The 23365-nt window shown below is 42.0% G+C and overlaps 1 protein-coding gene across 4 annotated transcripts in view; it reads right to left on the minus strand.

Annotated features, from left to right (window-relative positions):
- sh2d3ca (SH2 domain containing 3Ca) overlaps positions 1–23365 on the minus strand; it is a 63012-nt gene that overhangs the window by 8550 nt on the left and 31097 nt on the right. For 3 of the 4 annotated variants that reach the window (XM_037753068.1, XM_037753072.1, XM_037753070.1), the window contains 5 exons: positions 6822–6950; positions 3536–3685; positions 1213–1490; positions 1022–1099; positions 76–203 (listed from right to left, as the gene is read on the minus strand). In XM_037753068.1, the coding sequence (XP_037608996.1) occupies positions 76–203; positions 1022–1099; positions 1213–1490; positions 3536–3685; positions 6822–6950 (763 nt within the window). The remainder of the gene's footprint in view (positions 1–75; positions 204–1021; positions 1100–1212; positions 1491–3535; positions 3686–6821; positions 6951–23365) is intronic. The other variant, XM_037753069.1, reaches the window with a different exon arrangement.

Genomic DNA, 23365 nt, shown 5'->3' on the forward strand with positions numbered 1-23365 from the left:
AACAGAGAAAGGGGAGTTTGTAAATGTGAAAGGGAGAGCTTTTATTTTTCATTCATATGCTCGTGTGTCACTTACTTGCACTATATGCAGGAGACAGCGGGATTTCCCCGACGGGTGACAAGGGGCAGCGGTACTCCTGAATCTGGTCCATGCTCATCGCACAGTTCCGCATTGCGTCTTTATGGTGGTGGATTGTCGACGGGCTGCAAGCACAGCATTTTTTAAGGCTGTTAAAAATCTTTGGGTATGGATTTAAAAGCTGTCAAGGCAGTGAAGGGGAACCTCACAAAGCGGTGCAGTTCAGGGTGTCACATTTATCAGTTTGAGATGACAGGAATGGTGTCGTTACAGATGCAAATGATAATTATTTCAGAGTGAGATAGAAGTGGGAGACATTTTAGTTGGTTGAAGACAATTCTTCTTCTTCGTGACACTCATATTCTTGTGTTATTTATGAATTCAAACCAGTGTTAGGAGTTTAAAGCAGGAGCAGAGCATGTAGCACAGTGTGGCTTCTTAAGAAAAGATTAACTGCAAATAATAAAAACTAATATTTAAGGTGCAAAAATCTAAATTTTTAGTGCATTAAGTGCTGGAAAATGTTTTCAGCAATCATGCCCAAATACATTTTTTCACACATCTTTGCTTTCTAAAGCCCAGTGCGTCAGTGCAGCATTGGTTTTGTCCCACGCTTTAAAAGCTTGCTCAACTCCTTTCCATACTCCCAATGAGGCTAAAATGTATTTCCACTGTACAAACATTATTTGTCTGCTCCTTCTTTGTAGATTCAAGTTTCAAACAGCCTTTTTTGTGTTTGAAACTTGAGCGATCCAGTGCAGAATTGGCGAGTGAAGAAGTCATTTTGCAACTTTACTCTGAGGAAACTAAGAGGACTTGATGCTCATCACTTGGGGAGGTGCTAGTGGTGTTTGTGAAGTGAGGGGACTTCAGGAATGTGAGAGGAAAAGTGTACTAGTTTAGTGCTCAAACACAACACTAGTAATACACACACACACACAACCTGCAGTTGGGCACAGGCTCCGGCTCTGGTTCTGGCGGTGCCACTGGTGTCCTAACTGGACTGGGACTGTCTGAGTCACTGATCATGTGTACAACATAAAGCAAGAATGAAACATTGATGAAGACTGCAAAAAAAAGAGACCGTCAGGGTTTCATTATTGGCTGCTCATCTTCCTCGTTCTCCCGGCTCACCTGTGAGGTATCATCTTCTCCGTCGTCAGCCCGTCGGTCATGGTGACGCTCCGCCTCTTGATGTACGCTCCCCTCTGACTGGACGGCGAGTAGGCGGAGCCTTGCTTGCTGCTGGCCAGAGCGAAGGTGGCCTCCAGGTAGCGCAGAGGGAGGGTCCTGCTGACCGGACAGTAGATGTGGACGCCGCTGGACTGGGAGACCGGTTTGCGCTGGCCCACGTAAAACCGCACGAGCTCCTGGACCGAGTCGAAGCTGTCGGACTCCAACACATACTGCACCTGAGGATAGAATTTAATATGACGTCTTTATTCATTTATAAGAAAGAGTTTTCTTTTCATGATCTGCAATGCCCCCCATTAACCTTTATTAAGGAAACTATTAAAGTCAGAGACAGTAGGAGAGTCTGTCTGTCAGAAACAAACACGTTTTACATCATTATCATCATTTCCATTCAGTCACATGTTCGGCATCCGGTTTGATATGAGCTACATCATTTCAATTTTCCCTGAAACATTTAGCCTAATACATAATTTCTAGTGTTCAAAGGACACAATAATCATATTCTGTGTTATGAAACAATGAATTCACAATCAGAATATCAATTAATACAGATGCTAATAATGAATGAATAATATAAAGGCGTTGTGCCAGTATAAATGGTCCCCTAAGCAGGACACAGGCCACAGTATAAATACAGACTGCAGGCTGTTATTCATGTGCAGGTGTTTGTTAAACAGGCAACAGGCTACAGAGAGAAAACACTGCTGCTCTGCCACTGATAACTGTGTGTCTTTATTAGTATTAGTACAGTTCAGACATAAATAGCTGTTAAAGCCGACTGACAGCTGATCCAGCTGTGATCAGCTGCTGCGGTCATCAGAAACGGACGTCGCTCCACGTGACTTTATTCTCTAAAAACACATTTCCTCGCTACCTCTCTCCTCGCATCTATTCCTCGCCTCTTCCGCTCGCACCTCAGGTGGGACGGACTAAGACGCGAGGAGAGGAGTCGAGGAAAGGAATTGAGGAGGTACGAACTCGTAAATGGGAAAGCCCTCTTGACTCGCCGAACACAGATGTAAATAACAACGCTAAAAATGCATCACATTCAGGAGGCTATGGGAAACACTCATGTCTATAAAGGCCAGTAAAGACTGTAGTAAAGACTCAATACACCACTGGTTCCCAACCTGGGGGTCCCGACCCCCACCAGGGGTCGCCAAAGCTTCACGAGGCCTTCTTGATTTTAAGTAATAGGCAACTAAATATATACAGTTGGCCTATATCTCAGGATTTCATTCATTTCTGTGAAGAAAACTAAATGAATGTTTTTAAACTTTGGATTATTAAGGATATAAACAGGACACAGAAATTGTGTTAACTGGCCTGTATTCACTGTTCTTGTCGTCCTCTTGTTGTTCTGTTAATGTATTGTTGAGTATTGTCTTTTGTCTTGCAATAGAAGATATAAACAAGATAAGGGAATGGTGAAGACCTGAACTCAAGCTATATTCACAGAGCCTTCCCTCTCTGCTAAACAGCCCCGTCCTGCTTTAGAAAAGTAAATGGTAAAATGGTAAATGGACTTGCATTTATATAATGCTTTTCTAGTCTTCCGACCACTCAAAGCACTTTACACTACATGTCAGCATCCACCCATTCACACACACATTCATACACTGATGGCATAAGCTGTCATACAAGGTGCCAACTTTGCCCATCAGGATCTAATTTAAATACTCATTCACACACCGATGGCTAAGCCATCGGGAGCAATTTGGGTTTTAAGTGTCTTGCTCAAGGACACTTCGACATGTGACCGGAGGAGCCGGGTTATCGAATCGCCGACCTTCTGATTGGTGGACGACCTGCTCTACCCTCTGAGCCACAGCCTATTAAGTATGAATAATTGTTAAAAATTCAATTATATACATAATGCAGACAGATTAAAAGTATTAACGGTTCCTAAAAATAACAGCAAACTCATCTCTGATGCAATATTCACCAAAATAATCTGCTCAAAATTCATCCAAATCGAATTTCAACCCAAATTACACAAATTTCCTGCAGTTATTGCATTCTGTGTTCTGAACTGTCATTGAATAGAACATGAAATATCCATAAAAATATGTCACTTAGTCAGGGGTCGTCAGTTTACTCAATGCTAGAAAAGGGGTCCCTTCGGTAAAAAAAAGGTTGTGAACCAGTGATGCACCCTAAATGGAACATACGTTATGTTATTAGTTACACTGACACAAAGTAAAAGGCCTCTAGTTGTTAAGAAGTGATGAAACACACAGCCAGTAAAAGCTTTAATACGTACCTTGGTCTCAGTGGATTTGACCAGGACCTTGCTGATCTTGAAGTGCAGCACCTCATTATCCCACCGACAGGTCAGCACGTAGTCGCCCACGCTGGTCAGAGAGTCACGCACAAGGAAATCCCCGTTCCGTACAACCAGAGTCTCTGACACCTAGACGAAAAAAAAAAAAATATGTGTATGGTTTAAAGTTAGTAAAAACAACACGGGCTCCAATCTTAAAGAGCTGGAAGCAAACTTGGCTCACACTCGGCTACAGCATGTGTGAGAATATTTTGTTTCCGACACCATTGTTGAATAATTGAATTTAGAGAATCCTGATTATTTATAACAATGCCTTAGGACAGTTTGTTTCTCTGAACAAACACAATCATCTCTCTCACGTCCCTGCTATGCACAATTTTGAATTGGCAATGATGGATAAAACGCCAAGCGACGACGGCCAGACTGACTTTCAGAGGATGCATTTTATTGAGTTCAGCACTGAGACGTATTTTAAATGTATTGACAAAACGAACAACCCGGTAAAAGCAATCTCCCATTCGCGGCCAACGGAGCAGCTTGGGGCTGTACATCTCGCTGATACCAAACGATGCAGATGTGTCTCTGGTGTCTGTGAGACAAATATTGATCTTGTCGTAGTCATGCAGGGAAAAAAGGGAATCACACATATTTCAAACCGAGCGGTATTCCCTTTAAAACGACGCGCAAAGAGGCGAGTGTAGAAGGCTGAAGGTGTGACGCTTTAAATTCACTCAATACAGAGGGGATAAAAGGCATGAAATATGCAATGCAGCATAGCACAAGGTAAACAGTGCTTCACACACCAGCAGGAGGCAGTATATACACAGATCAAAAGCTCAGACTAAGCAGGATCCTCTTATCTCTCCCATTACTAAGCACCATTCTGTTGTGGTGGGGTTTTGTAGCTGACGATTTGGAACAAAATACATATCAAAATATATATAAAATAATATGACTAGGAAAGCCACACACTTTTGACTTGTGCACATAGAGGAAGTCTTCACTTTAAAAGGGAAGAAGAGCAGAACAGAAGGAAGAAAACAAGCAGGAAGGAAGGATAGGATGTACAGTAAGTCTAGTCGCTAAGTATTGTTTTGGTAACCAGGGGGCTCAGGGTTTCCCCAAGTTTCCACTGGAGGAAACCATGCATACATGAATATTTTATGTAAATTAAAAGAGGAAAGACTCACAGATGGCTGATTTGAATCCGTGTTTATGTGTGTGTTTGTGTGTGTGTGTGAGAGAGAACAGAGGTTGATCAAGAGACGGAGGCTGCGTCTATGAACGAGTAGCCTCCACATGTGCATGCAATGTGGGTGTGTGTGTGTGTGTGTGTGTGTGTGTGTGTGTGTCTCAGTCACCAGCTGCAGAACTCAATTGCGTACATCAGCAACACACACAGCTGTCTGTTTGGCAGAGCTTCCCCTCCTTCTGAGCGCTAAAGCAATTTCTACTGAGCTGTGACAGATGATGGGATTCAGTAATCAGTGTCATTCTGTGTGTAAAGCGTTTAAACTGCGCTTTCAGAGCCAGAGACTTTGGCCAAGTAATCGCTTGACTAATACTATTGGTTTGACATTAACCGCATCATCCCACTCAGAAAATACTATTGTGTTCTGTACTTTATCTCATTTAATTCGGGCTTTTTGAAATGTATCATGACATGTGGGGAAATAAAAAAACATTATTCATTATTTATTTCACTGCCACAAGGACTAACAGGCAGTTAGTGATATGAAGTTTAACTTGAAGCTTTTTATTTGTATTTTATTGGGTTTCTTGACAACTGAAGGTTTGAAAACTGATCGCTGAGTAGTAATACATTGAAGGGGACATAATCACATTCATTTCCAGGTTCGTACTTGTATTTTGGGTTTCTACTAGAACATGTTTATGTGCTTTAACGTTCAAAAAACACATTATTTACTGTCCGTCTGAATATAACTGTATCCACCCTCTGTCTGAAACGCTCCGTTTTAGTGCCTGTCTCTTTAAGACCAGGTAGCTCTCAAGCTGTGGGTGATATATTCTAATGAGCCATATGAATGTGACATAGGCTTGTTGAATCACGTTTTCTGAAAAACTGACTGGGTTGTGTTATTTCACAGTTTGTGGGTTGGTAGGTACTCGAGATACCCAAAATGTACAGTATGTGCACAAGCACTGAAAAAGGGATTTTTTCATGATATGTCCCCTTTAATGTTTTGGTTATTTCTAAGAATGAAAGTTCAGTGTGTTAGTGGAAACACATTACACTTTATTTGATTTAACCAAAACACAATGCTGCAACTATGACTACAATGCTGCAACTAACGATTATGTTCATTCACAAACAAAGACAAGCAGCAAATATTCACATTTGAAAACCGAGAATTATTAACGAGTTTTTGCTTGAAAAATTACTGAAATGAATGATCAATCATCAAAATAATTGCTGATTAATTTTGCATTGATTGACTAATTAACTAAAACAATGAATTGACTAATCATTTCAGCTCTAATTGCTCCAAAGTGCTGCCTGCATAGGCCTGTGTGTATAGCCCATTTTCAACCACAGGAACTTTCCCCCAGAACTATAAGAACCTTTTGAAGAACTCATTGCATTTTGACCGCAGGGACCAGGGTCTAAATTAAGTTCCTGGGACATTTTACCCCCCGAAAAAAGCCCTGGTCGGGGGGGTAGTACTTTCTGAAACTGAAACTTCCGGGGTGGAGTTTCATTCATTTCATTCATTCATAAAACAAGGAAGTACCCTGGTATCGATTTAGGACCATTTTAGGACGAGAGGAGAGCATTTGTCTTTGTTTGATAACATCAAAAGCTAGGCTCTGCTGTCAGCTTCCTGACTCATTTTAAAAAAAGACAGAAAAAGAAAGAGAGATTGTGCGAGCGAGCTGAGAGGGCAAGCAGTAGAAAAGATAGACAGCGTGGCAGTACTGTGAATGAGAGAAAAAATAGGTATTTTCTGATTGTTTCAAGACGGTTAGGTTCTAAAGCACAAATAAATAACCATTAAAACACTCAGCAGATGATGAAACGCGATTTATGTGCGTGTACTATATACGTTTGTGTGTACCCGTGTATGTGCTGGGACATACTGTGCACAGGAAGTGCGATACCTCGATGGTTTATTGCCTTGCATGTATAATATCTGTGTACCCATCTGTTCTCAAACATCCATCCAGCGTCATGATTTAACTCGATGTTCCCTGCAGTGCATGTGTACATATTCCACTTGTACTCCACAGTGTGTGTTTTGTTTACCTCTCTGGGTATGTGTCCATGGTACCAGCCATGGCTCCGGATGTCAGCGGCGCTCAGCTTCAGCTCCTCCTCCAGCTCCTTACGAAGTTTCTCAGGAGGAGACTCCAGCAGGTACTTCTCCTTGGAGAACTGCGGGGAACAAAGACGAGAGGACAACAAGACATCAGTGGGAGTGATGAGTCGACACAAGGGACTCCTTGCACGACATGTTTGCCCTTACAGTGTATTCACATGTAAAATGGACAACAGATCAGTCTTATATTACGTTGTATTCATTTCCAAGAGGAGCTCGAGTACATAAATAACTACATAATGTAGAATTTACAATACAAAAACAAATAATATTGAAACACGGGTGTATGGTTCCTGGCTACAGCAGAGTGTCCTTTACACAGATACACACAGACATGCACAAAAACACACACACCTGCGTTACAGAAGGCAACACTGCAGGGAAGCAACAGTGTGTGCTGCTTTCTACACAAGCACACACTCAGGCACACTCACGCACGCACACACACACACACAACACACACACACACACACACGCACGCACGCACACACACACACACACACACACACACAACACACACACACACACACACGCACAAAACAATCCAATCGACCCTGACCTGATTACTGAGAGGCAGAAATCATCATGAGTACGCTCTTATTGTTCTCATGCACAGTGGAGACCTAGCTTTAGCTTTTCGAGTGTGGTCACTCGGGATGGCTCATAATAATGCCGAATACACACAAACACACACACACACATTGGTAAATACAAATAAACGGATCAGACTTCAGATTTCAAAGCTTCATATTTCTGTTTGCACAAAGAATGGCACTTGGGCGAAATCTGGGTTGTAAAACATGGGAATTTAATTCCACATATTTTAATGGTTATTTTAGTAAGGTATAATGTACAGCAAGCTGGTCATTGTTGTGAAATAAACCCCAACAGGGCGATACGGCACCCCGATATGTAGCAGAGGGGTCTTGTATTGCCTGGAAGGGGTTTTATTTCACAACAATGACCCCCTCGCTGTACATTATCACGCTTATTACACGGCTACTTACTTAAGAAATCAACAATTTGACACAAAAACGGTCCGCCACAGTCTGACATCAGAACTGCGCCCATAGCAACGGTCTGTTATTCATAGCAACGGTCTGCTATAAAGAAATAACAGACCGTAGAACGCTGTGATTGACCAATCAGAACCGAGTATTCAACAAAGCCGTGTAATAAACACAAATAATCTACAAGCCACGCTTGTCTGAGATAATGATAACAAGCATACAAGCTTCTTAAATGATATTGACACCTGAATTGGTTGAATCCACAATCAAACTGAGATGAAACTATGTGCACAATAAATGATTGAAAACTGTATGTGTCTGATCTACTATTTGAGTAGGTACAGAGAGGAAAATAGGAAATCCCACAGTGGGACCTCGATGTTACGTGACTACGCCATAACAACCGATGATTGTGGAAAGATTGAGTTCAGATTGATGATCTTAGACGAGGCAAACAGGGGACGCACGAACACAAACAACCTCAAAAAACACAAGGCATCCACACAGGAATAAACAGCGAAAGGAAATCATCTCGACTCTGCCAATATACGAGGAGAAATGAGACTGGAGACCAAAATAAACAGTAAACAGCCTCGTCGCTAAGGCCGGCCTGTCGTTCCTCCTAATATTTTCCTTCAATCTCTCCCTCAGACTCAATATTTTTCTCCTACTTTCTCTCCGGCTCACACTCTTTTCCCTCTTGTTCACCGTTCATCTTCCTCTCTCCTTTCATCATCCCTCACAATCACAAAGTTTCATTAAGTTTTTAGACTTTTGCTGAATGCGTGCGACACACAAAGAGAGGGGCGAAGACATTGCAAGAGAGTGTGAGCGAGGATGGGAAACTGTGATGATCCGTGTGTGTGTGTGCAGAGTGTGTTGCCGCCTTCCCGTGTGAGTGTGTGTGACACGAGGAGACTACAAGAGCCAAACAATCGATCTTATCGTCTCCAGGTCACTGCAAGATGAAATTATTAACTTCCTTCTCTCACCTTCTCTTCAGCCCTCTCTTCTCCAACCCTCGGGGGAAGATGGAGGAAGATCGCCACGGGGGGGCTCACTCTCCCAGATTAGATTTGAGGTGTGCGAGCGCACGTGTGTGTATGTGTGAAGAGGCCAATAAAAGAGCAGAGGGGTCAAGTGTGAAGTTATTGCTTTTCCTCGTCTCCCTGGAAACCCAGGAGGAGAGGCCTGCCGCTGAACTGATGCTCTACAATGAACTTGGTGTGTATAAGTGTGTATGTGTGTGTATATATATGAAGGGTTATGGGGCAAATTGAAATGTCAGTGGGGCTCTATTTATGATACGGTTCATGGAATAGGCTGACATCAGTGGGGACACGTTGAAAGAGGGAGGAAAAATGGATTGACAATAAAGGAGCGGTGGAGAAAAAGTGATTTGACAAGGATGCAGGAAACAGCTACTTTATTGTATTCCAACATATGAGGGGAATGGAAAGTACGCTTCCAACACACACACAAACGCAGCCATCAATCTAAGTTAATATTGCAGAGAAATTCCTGTTTTCCTTTATGCTGTAATAGCAGACACACTCTCACAGAGCACAAAAAAGGGGAGGATAAAGACTGAAATTGTATTCTGGAGAAATGTGTTGACTGGTGAGAAAAAGGGAAAGACACAAAGGGAATAAGTACAATGGGAGACATCCACAATGATAGTACTATTCTAATTATAATTACCAGGTGTATGCAACTCTTATACCCCCACCTGTCCCCGCTTAGTCCTTTGTTTGCCATAGCAACATATCATTGTGTTTGTTTGCCTGTTGGTGTGCAAAGAAGAGTCCGTGAACACAACAGCCACACAGAGCAGCAAAGAACGTCGGATCAAAAACACAGAGACCGACACACTTATAGAAACCAAGATGCAGACGGGACAGAGACGGACAGACAAAATAACCGGCATACATAAAGACAAGACATCATCAGACATTCAGGAAGGCACTGAGGCAGACAGAAAGACAGACAGAAACTCATTAATGTAGACAGAGAGCCAGATCCGCAAGAAGACAGGTAGCCCATTAGCAGATGAGAGAGTTTAGGCAATTTAGCAGCTGATGCAGGACTTTGTTTCCCCAGGGGGGGCGAAGAAGAGAGGAAAAGTGATTGGTGTGTGTGTGTGTACATGCAGGATGTGTGTGCATTCATCTATGTAAAGCGTGTGTGCATATGTGTGTGTTCTACATGGGTGGCACTATTAATGGATGGGGCTCTATTTTTGGTGTGAGCTGCAGAGAAAGTAACACCAGGTTACCAGAGAGAAGAGCACTGTTATGATATAGCGGTGGCTGTACTATGTAGTTTGCATGGATGGAGGTGAGTGAGAGGTTAGGGGCGTGTGTGTGCATGTGCGAATATGAGTTTTATAGATAACTACCCAGTGTGATCCATCACCTAATTTATACCAACATGCACTTAAGCCTCTCACCACACCCTCCCCGGGTGAGAATCGAAGCCGCTATCACTCAAGATCAGTAAGAGAAAAAAACCAACCACCTAAAAGGAGAATAAATGAAAGGGATGATAATGGGGAGAAATTCTAAATTTATGCACATATTTATACATATATTATGCACGCACACGCCTTTTTTTAGCATGTTGTGTGTGTGTGTGTGTGTGTGTGTGTTACTGCGGCTCTTGGTTTTGTTCTGTTGTCTGTTCCACGATGAATTTCATATGTTTATTACTTTGTCCAGTTTGCATGCTTGCTGTAATTCTTTCTTTGCAGTTCTAAAATACAGTAAATCATCACTGCATGTGGTTCAGCTTGATGTTAAGTCAAAAATACACAGCCACAGGTATTTAACGATGCACAACACAGTGGGGCGGAGTGTTCACTCTGGCACGAACCAGCATGTTGTTGTTTGCGGCTGAACCAGTTTGTTTGCTAATTCTTGCGGAAGGAGCACAAAGCCAAGTACCTTGAGCAACTTAGAGGGATGCCACTAAAAAACAAACAACTCCGAGAGCGGAGGCATGAATGCGGAATGAAATGGAAGATAATTGCTGACAAGAAGAAGAAGAAGAAGAAGAAAAAAAAATCTCTGGTATTTAGCAGCATGGATGCAAAGTGAAAAAAAGAGAATGAGAGAGCGTCAACAAAAGAGAGGAATGCGTTCTAAACAGACTGCAGCACTTAGATCTGAGCTCACGTCAGAATGCATCTTTCTTTTGCAGCTCGTGGGCTAGCCTCTAACCCCGTTGTCATGGTAACGCCCCCGAGTGGTGGTGATGGTGATGGTTGGGGGAGAGGAAGGGGGCTGGGTTTGGGTGCGCACACACACACACATCAGGGTCAGGGGTCCAATTCTTGAAGAACCTTTCTATCCCTTGATCTGCTTTCTCTTTCTCCTCCTTCAGCTCCATGCGTCCCCTCTTTTGGGGAAATAGAGACCAGGATTATTGCTTAAAGACCCTTGAATCCTCCTATCTCCCATTACACACACACACACACACATGATAGGAGTTCATGTGTACGTATACGTGGCCAGTATCACCCCTGCTCCAGACCGTTATAATCCCTCTGTGCCCTCCAGCCTGATTTCCACTGTTACATCCACGCTGATTCACACGGGTATAATGCTCTTTAACACACATGTAAAATGATATGAGCATTAGAGGGAGTGCTGCTGGTAACATTAGACACGTTTTATATTTACCCTGTATTTTTTTTTCTCAGCGAGGTGAGAAGGCATTGAATCGAAGCTAATGAAACTGCTTTTGCAATGATGTAATAAAGGAAAGCTCAACGGTGGGTTCAGCCTGAAGTCAACCTGCAGTTTTACAAGCATGAACCCTATCAACAATGTTTGGCAATGTCTCTGACTTAATACCCTGGGATTATTGTTGGAGTAACAACAGCAACTCTTATGGTAAATGGACTGCACTTACATGGCACTTTTCTATTTTAGCGGACAAAGTTTACAGACTTTTGGTTTTACTTCATCATCATCATTGAAAAGACATTATCTATGCACACTATACTGTCACGTGTGCACCTAGATACAGTAGTTACTATATTTCACATGTTTTTCCTGTGTTTCACCTGCCTGATTACTAACTCTACTGTCATTACAGATCCTGTTACCTTCAGAATTGACCCTCAGATTCTTCATGGTAAATGGACTTGCATTTATATCGCGCCTTTCTAGTCTTCCAGCCACTCAAAGCACTTTAAACTACATGGCACAGTCTTCGGGAGCTATTGGGGGGGGAGGGTTAAGTATCTTGCTTAAGGACACTTCGACATGTGGAGTGGAAGAGCCGGGGATCGAACCTCCGACCTTCTGATTGGTGGGCAACCTGCTCTACCTCTGAGCCACAGCTGCCTCTTCAATGTGCGACCTGCCCTGCATAAGACTTCCACACCAACTGTGCTCAGTCTAGCTGGACAAAATGTCAGATAATGAAGAGGACTCAGCTCAAAAGACAGCAACAAACATCCTTTTCAATAATTAACTCCTATTGAAATGTGTCCCTTGCAACGTTTAAAACAAAAAAAAACAACATCATCAAAAGCACAGCCGGTGCAGTATATTAGATAACAGGTGGAATAACAGTTCACATGCAAACAGATTGGCTCGCTAGTGATAGTGCTAGCTCGTCCGTCGAGTGTCTCCCCCTCATATCAGCCTAATTGATGCAGCAGAGTAATCAGCTGACACAGTATGGTATTTATTAGATGTTGTTTCCTGACACCTGTACTTGCAACAGATGATAGTTTAAAGGTCCCATATTATGCTCATTTTCAGGTCCATACTTGTATTTTGTGTTTCTACTAGAACATGTTTACATGCTGTAATGTTAAAAAAAAACTTTATTTCCCTCATACTGTCAGCCTGAATATACCTGTATTTACCCCTCTGTCTGAAATGCTCCGTTTTAGCTCATTTTGACCGAATTGCAACAGAATTGCGTTGCTAGGCAACAGCTTGGGTCCATGTGTATTTCCTGTCAGCTGATGACATTACATACACTGCAACCAGGAATAAACTGGGACACATTGAGAATGTGTACATTTAAAATTGTGTCAAGGGTCTAAATATTGTATATTCGTGACATCACGAATGGGCAGAAATCCTGACAGCTTGTTTCAAACGCAGAGTTTCTGAATACGGGCTGTGTGTATTTCCCTGTGGATTGAGTGTCTCGATACTTTCACAGTATTTATATAGGACTTAAGCCTGCTTTATAATAAAAAAACTTGAAAATCTCACTTTTTTATAATATGGGACCTTTAAAGTAAAACTGAAAGCTTCAAACACTTTCTGAAATGACCCTTCTCTTATAAGGTGAACAGCGCTATTAGTAATTAGGCTTCTTTAAACCAATCATACCAAATTTGAAGTTCCTAAGTTAAATAGTTTCTGAGTTCTGCTCCGGAAACGAAAGTGTGACACGTGAACGGACGGAAGGACGGACGGAAGGACGGAGGGAGCGCTATATACTACGACTACGTTGTCGCGGGGGTATAATAAATTCATACATATATATGAAGTGATCAAGTGGCCGCCTCTCTCTCTCTCTCATAATGTGATAAGTAGGTAAGGTGGTTTGTTTTGGGCTTGTTTCTATAGACCTGGTTGCTTGTTTCTCTTGTGAGATCTGGCAACACTGCAGTGGAGCAGATGCAGACTTCCACATGATCTCACTCGAAAGATAACTCAAGAACAAAATGAATGCAAATAAACCTAAATGATTCATATATAAGCGAGTAAATGGAAGGAAGAATTAGATCCAGAACCTGTTGGGCCTACACCAGTTTGGGATGAGAATCAAAGCTTTTTTTTCTGTAAGTAAGAACAGTGTAGTCACAGATCCGGAGACAAACACACACAAACACAGAGACAGAAATAAGAGTGCTGATGTCTCATGTGATCAGACAGTATCAGAGAAGCAGCTTCAGACAAAGAGAGAGAGAGAGAGTGACGACTGGTGTAGAGACAGGAAGAGAATATGAGACTGATAACAGTGACCTTCTACTGTCGTTAGGAATGAGTGTCTCCTACAAAAACGCATGTACACACACAAACACACACAGCGGGCATTCACCCCCTAGAGGCAGCTGGATGCTGATATACACCCTACAGAAATATATAGATACACACACACGCACACATACCGTATATATAGAGGAGTGGTGTGAGCTGTCAGTCAGTATGGTGTCAGAGACAAAACCCCCTGGATTGAGTGACAGCTGGTGGACAGGATATGACATACAGCTACGCTCCCTCTGAGACGGCAGGAAGCACAGTGCCGCTGTGCACCACGGGGCTCCTCTCTATTCTCAAAACGATATACTCTCTCCTTCTGCTGTGCATTGTTACTTCCTTTCTCTCTCTTTTTTTCACTTTTCCTCCCTTCTCTCAAGCCCATTCTCTCTATTCACTCAACTGCAAGAGCCTTTACAGATATGAAGCAACAGTGACAAAGGCAACATTTTAAAATCTATACATTTTGTTCCTGCATTATTGTTGTTCATGTACGATTCTCTCTGACCGATCAGTTGTTCTGCGGTGTTTTAACTCCACCTTCTAGTATCGGCACAGCTCGCTCGGATCCTCGACCAAAGGTGGTACCAAAAAATGGAGTGGTTCTATTGGTAACATCCACAACTTTTGCTAATGGAAAAGTAATCAGTCTAATGAAGTGAACTGAACTGAACTTGACTGCTTGGGGGGGAAACGTGCCATATGTAGCCTGAGAGACACGACCCGGGGGAGAAGGAAGTCCTCATTAAGTCTCGTCTGCTCATAAAGCTTAATTGATCTGACAATTGAAAGTGACCTTGATGAGCATATCGACGTTTTTATCAACTCTCCTCTCATGTGAATTATGGCGGCTGGACAGTAAGAAGACTCTGTTTGACAAGTGAGCGGGGACATCCTAACGCCCTTGTGTGGAAGCAAAAATAAAAGCAGAAGGATGAACCCAAAATGTCTGTTAGAATCATCCTTTGCACCGCAGCACTGCATAAGCCATAGCTTCTGCTATACCTCTCAGCATCAGTTTGGGCAACAACCATAGACTGACTATATATAAGAAGTGGACGTAGTCACTGTGACGTCAACCATTGGTTTGTAGACTACGGTTTCGAAGACTCGAGATCGGCATTTAGGGCATCGCCTTCTTGGTTATTGGCCGTTGGATTATTTGCAACCAGAAGTGACACAAGAGGGTGGAGCTAAGTACAACTGAATGACATTTTTAGGCGACCAAACAGGTTATAATGAACTTTCATGAACTGAAACACATTGAAAGGATAAAAGTTCTAAGACTAAAACACAGACAACACCCAGACCGGACAACGCCGTGGTAGCGACCTGTCAATCACAAGGTAGCCACGCCCTAAAGCATCCCCTGCTTTATGGTCTATTTGACTCTAAATGGGACCATAATGTACTAAATGAACATCATGCTGTATTGAAGAAGACTTGAAACTAGCAATTGAGACCATAAACTCATGTTTACAATGTTTACTGAGGTAATAAATCAAGTGAGAAGTCGGATCATTTTCTCATCGACTTCTATACAATCAGACTTCTTTTTGCAACCAGAGGAGTCGCCCCCTGCTGGCTATTAGAAAGAACGCAAGTATAAGGCACTTCAACCCTACAACCCTTAAAGCTCCCTTCTCCGGCTGAAGTCATTATAGTTGAACTGTGGACTTGTGTGTATAAAACATACATAAAACATGTCAGACCATTTGTTATGCTTTATCTATTGAACACAGTTATAAAGCTGCGTCCCCAGACATCATTATTAATGCTGGGAAGTAAAATCTTGTCAAAACCAATATGAATGAAGACCACAACTATGAAAAGCTGTAAAAAATGTCCTTTCATTAATACTCTAATGCAAGTATGTGCCTTCCTCTCTATGGACCAAACCCATCTTTTCTCTCTGCGTGTCCCTCTCTGACTCTTCCATTCATATTTTAATGTCTCTTCCACTGTGATTCCCTTCGTTTCCTGCTTTTTGTTCATGGCTCAAAGACCTACTGGAGCGTTTCCTCTCTCTCTATTTCTCTCTCTAATCAACCTGGTGAGCAACATCTATCAGCACTTTGATGAGAGGACCATTACTGAGAGTGAAACACAAGTGTATGTGTGTGTGTGTGCTTGTCATTGTGCAATAGATATATGCCGACAACCAGCTGCCTAAAGGGGCTGAATGTCCTCTCCCTGAATGTGCATGTGTGGTTTTGTGCATTATTATTATTATTATTATTATTATGTATCCACAATACTGTCACTCCTGTGAATTGAATTCTGGCTCATTTATCAAAAAAAAACTGTTGTATATGGAGTGTTTGCACATGACAGCGCTGCCGGCGCCAATGAGAGAGAAAACAGAAAAAAGTAACCTAGATATCACAGCAAATGCAAAAAAAAACTTTGTTTATCCCCACAAACGCGAACAGACGGAGAACGATAACACATACGCACACAGATATAAATACACATGACATGCGGATAACACACACACACACACACAGAAGAAGATTTTAATGATGTTTGACTGTTAAGTGTGCCTCCTAACTGCACGTTTCTCCCTCGCCTCCTGACCCGTGCCTCCTCTGCTAAACAGGCCTATAGGCTACAAACACCGTCTCTCTCACACACACACAAAGAGGGGAGGGGAGTAAACATCCATTTCCCTGAAGCGTCCGCACAGACACAAACTCCCTTTTTCCCAGAAATGCACACACACAAACTGTAAGACTGTGTACACACAGGTAAAAATAGAGTTGGTACACTGATAACTTGTCGAGTTATTAAAAGAAACAGATCGGAGCGCTGATGTCACCCAGAGCACCACACAGATACTGATTAGAGAGATTACACTGATTCAATTAGACGTTTTCTCTGGATGAAATTAGATAGCTTGCTTGAACGTAATTCAATTCAAATTAGTTCAATACTTCTGCTAATGACACAGCAATGTAGCCACACACATTGCGTCGGTGTAATTGGATGCACAATTTAACACAGTTGTATTTGCGTAGGCTCATCCCATGGCTAGAGGGCAGAGTGCAGATGGCTGAGGGCTCGGGTCTTGACTGATGTGGTTAGATTAAAGGCTTGGTAACACTTCATTTTACAGGTCTGCACATTTTTATGGTAATTAGGTGATTAGCAAGTAACCTATTTGAAATTTCTTTGGAATTTGGAATCAAAAATGACTTTATATATATGCTAAAACAGCATATAATCGTTAAAATAGGGCCCTTAGGCTTGAGAAGCGGCTGTGCGCTGCTCTTCATCGGAGGGGGAAAATCAAAACTAACAGAAGACACTTCTGATCAAGCACAAATCTCACTGACTTATTGTCTACACAAATGTAACCTGGTAGCTAATGTAATTATTCAGGGAGTTTTAAATAAGTTATTTGCTAATTATTATCTATTTATCAGCAGACGTGGAAATAAAGCATATCAGTTAACTTTGTATTCTTTTCCTGGAAATGTATTAAATAACAGTCGCCTCACTCACACCTAAACCATGGCCTTATAGTTGCCAGTAGCTCCTCACAGGACGCTGATTGGTCTAAACCACATTACTTGAAGCCTGACAAGATGGATTTTCATGTGATCTCGTGATATCGCAAGAATCCAGCTGCCGTTCAAGGTAAGGTTTCCACTGGACATGGAGCAGCAATGCATTATCATGATGCTACTGTAGGTTTACAGACGTCTTACAGGCTCTGTTTTGTTGATTTCACTAATAAATATTCACATAATTGTGCCAACAGCTTTTAGAAAACACTTTTATTTGCTTACAATTTGCACAACTTACAGCGTAAAAATGTGCATGTGGCAGAGAGAGAGAGACAAGGGAGGTATGGTAACACAGTGCTTGACTGCAGATGTCTGTCTGTCTGTAATATGGAAACACTGTTGCAGTAATGAGGGGATGGAGAGATGTCCATTAAACAAAATCATTATCCAGAATAAACACCAGATGCCAAACATAAAATAAGACACACACACACACACACAAGCACTCACACCCCACTCCCTTACTGTCGACTCAGCAATGCCACACCTACAGATGCTGTTGCCATGGTAACTACCATACTCTGCATGCCCCAGCTGGTGTTTCCCTGAGGAGATATGTATGGGTGTGTGTGTGTGTGTGTGTGTGAGAAAGAGAGAGGTTAATGTGCCCCATGTGTGCTCTGCTCTGTCATGTGCAGCGGGGTGTACTGAAGAGGAAAACATGGCTGGTTGGGAGCAGTTATCATGGGATCCTATTGTGTGTATGATCATGTGTGTGTTTGTGTGTGTGTGTGATCTTTTTCCTATGGTTCTGTATTATATTTCAGTCATCAGTTTTTGCTATTGACCGATCAAGCGCAGTTCACCCCCGACTGAAGACCAGGAGACTTGACAAATCAGCATTCAGCTTTCATTTAGAGATATTGAGGATGGACAAAACAGTGAATGAAGATAAAATGCCACAAAACCATTTAGATCAACTTTTTACTGCCAAGAATTTACTGCCAAAATCTGATCTCAGTCCAAATTAATTAGAATCCGATAGTACCACCACAACAATAGCTGAAAACAAAGCCATGGAGCCACACCGGAGGAAACAAATACCTCAGCAGCCCACTCAATCACACAGCTTTTTGCTATTTTTTCTTACAGTGACTCATGCTTTAAATTTACACACATTACAGCATGTGTGGTGACCTGGGTTCCTGCCAACATGGCTGAAAGGATTTGAGACGTAGAAGTAGTAGTCATGTTTCCACTGTAGCATCACTCGCCACAGGAACTTACACAAAGAATAACAAAGGATTTAGCAATGAATGTGTAATCTATGATATAATAGCTAATTCACCATCGCTGTGGCATTATGTTGTGTATTTTGCTTTCTGTGTTAACATCTGACATAAGGAACTTACAATGAAAATGTCATGATCTGATCAACAACATTGCGTGCAAGTATTTTTACACAATAACACATATCCAAGACGCATATAAAAGCAAGATAAAACCTGACTGAGCAAACAGTGGCACAACTAAACGGCTGGACTGTTTATTGCATCGCCTGTGTGCATGATTGTCCCTAAAAGCCGTGTTCCCACCAAGAAGTTCCTGGTAATTTTAGTCCTGGGACTACTTTTCAAGGAACTAAAAGGTTCATTCAGCCCATTGCTGTTTCCATAGCGGTGTAAAGACCTGCAAAGATTAGGCAAATTAGTCCGCTGACGCATGAAAAAGCAACATGACGTGGGATGAGGCCTGCTGGTGGTCGCAGCGGTAAACACACTCAATGTGCCCGTCTGTTTCATCTAAAAAATACATTAGAACAAAATAAAGGTTTTGTCTCACTACGGCGATATCTATTGCTACATATATTTATTTATGAATGAAATGCAGAGGAAGAAAATTAAATATCTGTCTCCACAGAAAAGTCATCTGTTGAGTGTTTAATGGTTATTTTTTTGTACTTTAGAACAAAACTACCATGAAACAATCAGAAAATAAAAAAAATGTTTCTCTCATTTACGGCACCACCGTCTGTCTCTTCCTCCGCTCGCCGATCTCTCTCTCTCTTTTTCTCTCTATCTTTTTTAAAATGAGTCTGGAAGCCGGCAGCAAAGCCCAACTTTACTTTTAATGTCATCAAACAAAGAGAAAAGCTCTCCCCTCGTCCTAAATCGATACTAGAGTACTTCCTTGTTTTATGAATGAAGCAGTCCAGTTGAAGCAGCGGTGCTGTGTGTGTGTGTGTGTGTGTTTGACCAATCAGCAATATTCCTTCCTGAAAATCCCACTGCGAAAGTTCTTGTGCTTTCAGAAAGTACTACTCCCCGACCAGAGCCTTTTTGGGGGGTAAAAAGGCCCCAGAACTTAATATAGATCCTGGTTCCTGCGGTCGAAATGCAATGAGTTCCTCAAAAGATTACTAGTTCTGGGGGAAAGTTCCTGCAGTTGAAACAGGTCTTAACAAAACAGGAACCCTGTGGGTTATAGCACTACTAATGGTCAAAAACTCCATGCTGTACCTTTAAAACAGGCTATTTATTTATCTATTTGCCATATTTTCTTCAGGACATTCCCTTTTGCATTACAATTTGACATTTAGTAATGATAAAGAATAAATACCAGACACTGTTTTTTATCACGTAGAAACTTTTTCACAACAGTTTTCTTTCAAGATGTTTATTAGTCCTGACTGGCACAGTTGAATCGACCCCGTCCATCTTTCCTGGCTAACGCTCAGAGTAATCAAAGGGAATTGAAGCTTCGCTGTTCAATCACTGCATTTCGGCCTCCCTTCCTTCGCCTCTCATACTTCACTTCTCCCTCGCTGCGGTGCAATTTATAGACCGCTCGAATGTACACACACACACACACGTCTGACTCATCATATGGCTGTCCTTTACTTCGCTGCTTTATTCTCCACCACTTTCCATCAGATATCTCCACCTACCACGCTTTAGGCAAACACCGACAGACTTATTTTCTGCACTTCACATGCTCTTTATTTGAAAATTTCTTCCTCTTATCTTCCCCAGATTTTTCTAGGGAAGATGGATATAAGTGGAGTGGAGGTCAGTTATCTCATTTCCCCTTTTCTTCTTCTTCTTTCTTTCCAGCATCACGGTTGACCTGTCCGTCTCATTTCTTGCTTCTCTTTCTTAATATGTACTTTATTATCCCGCCAACTCACTCCATTACCTTTTGTCATTCTGCTCCTCCATTCCTTTATTCCCCCACTTGAAAATTCTCCTTTATTTCTTCTCTTCTAAGTTAATCATCACCGTCTACTGTCAGTTCATCTCTCTCTCCCTCCCTCCCTCCCTCCCTCCCTCCTGTTCTAACCTGCCATCTCTCAACCACACATCATATCGTTCCCCTCTCTGTGCACTCTCCCTCACCGATCCACTCAGCCGGTCTGTCGGCGTGGGTGTGTAGTTGTTTGTGTGCGTGAATGTGTGTTGATATCAAACAACAGCAGGAGCATCACCTTGTTCCATCGGCGAAACAGAGACAGAGAGACGGAGAGAGAGAGAGAGAGAAGCAATGCACTATAGGAGGCAGAGGAGAGAGAAAGAAATGTATAAAAAAATAAGCATTTCAGGCATTTAAGCGACCAGTCCTTTAATTTATATAATTTTTTTTTTCTTAAAAAAAACTGTTATACACACTTCTACACCAGTTTCATTTGAAATCCTAATTTTGTTACTTTAACAACCCAATCTACTTAGGGCACATGTATGCATAACAATGAGCACATTCAACTCAGAAGAGTTAAATAGAAGGAAAGTTACTACAAATCAGGCAAAATGTTCCAATGTTTTACACAGCAGGGAATGTGTTACTTTGGCTTGCACTTGTATAATTTGCTTAGTCATTTTAGCAACCTTATATTTGCCTTTGATGAGAGTACAAACTGTATGATTGGTCTTTCTAACAGCCAGCAGGGGGTGACTCCTCTGGTTGCAAAAAGAAGTCTGATTGCCTACTTCTCACTTGATTTATTACCTCAGTAAACATTGTAAACATGAGTTTATGGTTTCAATTGCTAGTTTCAAGTCTTCTTCAATCAGGTCGAATAGAAATGTCTTACTCAGTGTTCGGTTGTACTTAGCTCCACCCTCTCGTGTTGCTTCTGGTTGCAAAAAAACAAGATTGCGACGGCCAAAATGCCGAACTTGAGGCCTCAAAACGGCAGTCCACAAACCAATGGGTGACGTCACGGTGACTACGTCCACTTATTATATTTTATAGAATTTGGTCTAGACCTGCTCTATATGAAAAGCGTCTCAAGATAACTTTTGTTATGATTTAATGCTATATAAAAATAAATTGAATTGAATTATATACATTCTATGCATTTCACTCACAGTAAAGAACATCCTCTCTTTGTCTTTAATTGAAACAGGATCTGTCAAGAGTCTATGACGACCAGGAGCAGCTGGGACGGCTGAAAGATGTTCTGGGCAGTTTATTCACTCGGCTGTTAAATACAAATCTAACCTTTCATTTTGGCAGCTCAGAGGAGAGCTTGTGATTCGTGAAGAATCATGAATGTCAGCAAACTGGAAAAAAAACATTATTTTAAAAGAGACCTTATCCTGACAAATATGCTAATGATGGTATGTTAAATCAGCGACCACTCACAGTGACAAACACCTTTGCCCAGCTTGATCCCAATCTTTCTTCAGAAAGACACAACACGACCATTCACTCACACACAATTACCCCTAAGGGGCTGTGCCACTCGCTGTCATCCTCTCTTCTCTGGGCTGAACCATTAATGGCTAATTTGCAGGCTTTTGGGGGTAAAAGGTCAGCAAACTGATGGATGGAAGGTCTAAGGACTCATCAATACTAACACACACAGACACACACACACACACACACACACATACATAGATGTCTAGGTGCAGACACGCGAATTTAAACATATTGCAACCAATCAGATGTACCCAGCTGATGCGCGCACACAAACATCCATTCCCTTCTTGCCATTTAACCGCAAGCCAGTACCATTACCATCCATACTAGCACCATCTATCTTGACATTGACAGGTGTGAAGGGAAAAACCACAAACCCATAATGCATTTCTCCAATGCAGTTAAATAGGAAGGGGGAAAAGAGGGGAGGAAGCAGTATTTGAAGGACAGGCAGCAGAGAGGCTAAATGAGAGGTTGGGGGGGGGTTGGTGAAGAGGGAGAAGAGGGCCTTAAAATGAAAATAGAAATCTGCAATGCTGGAACACAGAGCAATTTATAAATGCCCTCTTCTCGTTTGTGGTCAAATGACGGACAGTGCAGAGGGTCATTGTTTTGAAAATAACTAAATAAATTGTGTTTTGTACTTTAAAGGGGACCTAATATGCATTTGTGCTTTTTTCCCTTTCCTTTAGTGTGTCATATAGTTTTTTGTGCATGTAAAAGGTCTGCAAAGTTACAAAGCCAAAAGAGAGTTACTTTCCCCCACAGAAACACTGCTCCTGAACTGCCTGAAACGCCTTGATTGAAGTCCCGCCTTTTCTTCTGTAACGTGGTGATGTCACCAAGTAACACATTTGCATAATACCTGCCTAGCGGCTAGTTTGGCACGCCCTCAAACAAAGCTAGTTAAAGCGGAGCTGGAGCGGAGTCCGAAGAGTTCGGTTCGGTTGACCAATCACAACAGAGTGGGCCAGCTGACCAATCAGAGCAGACTCAAACAGGAGCTCAAACAGAGCGTTTCAGACGGCCAGTATGAGAAAAATAAAGTGTTTTTTGAACATTAAAGCATGTAAACATGTTCTAGTAGAAACCCAAAATATAAGTATGAACCTGAAAATAAGCATGATAGGTCCTCTTTAAATTAAAAACATGATGGACATCTATTGCTTTTATACTCATTACACCTAAACATAATGCACTGCTTCTAACTTCAATAAAGACCTCTGCGGCGCAAGCTGCAGCC

This window comes from Sebastes umbrosus, chromosome 19 (genome assembly GCF_015220745.1).
Source record: "Sebastes umbrosus isolate fSebUmb1 chromosome 19, fSebUmb1.pri, whole genome shotgun sequence".
NCBI classification, from domain to species: Eukaryota; Metazoa; Chordata; class Actinopteri; order Perciformes; family Sebastidae; genus Sebastes; species Sebastes umbrosus.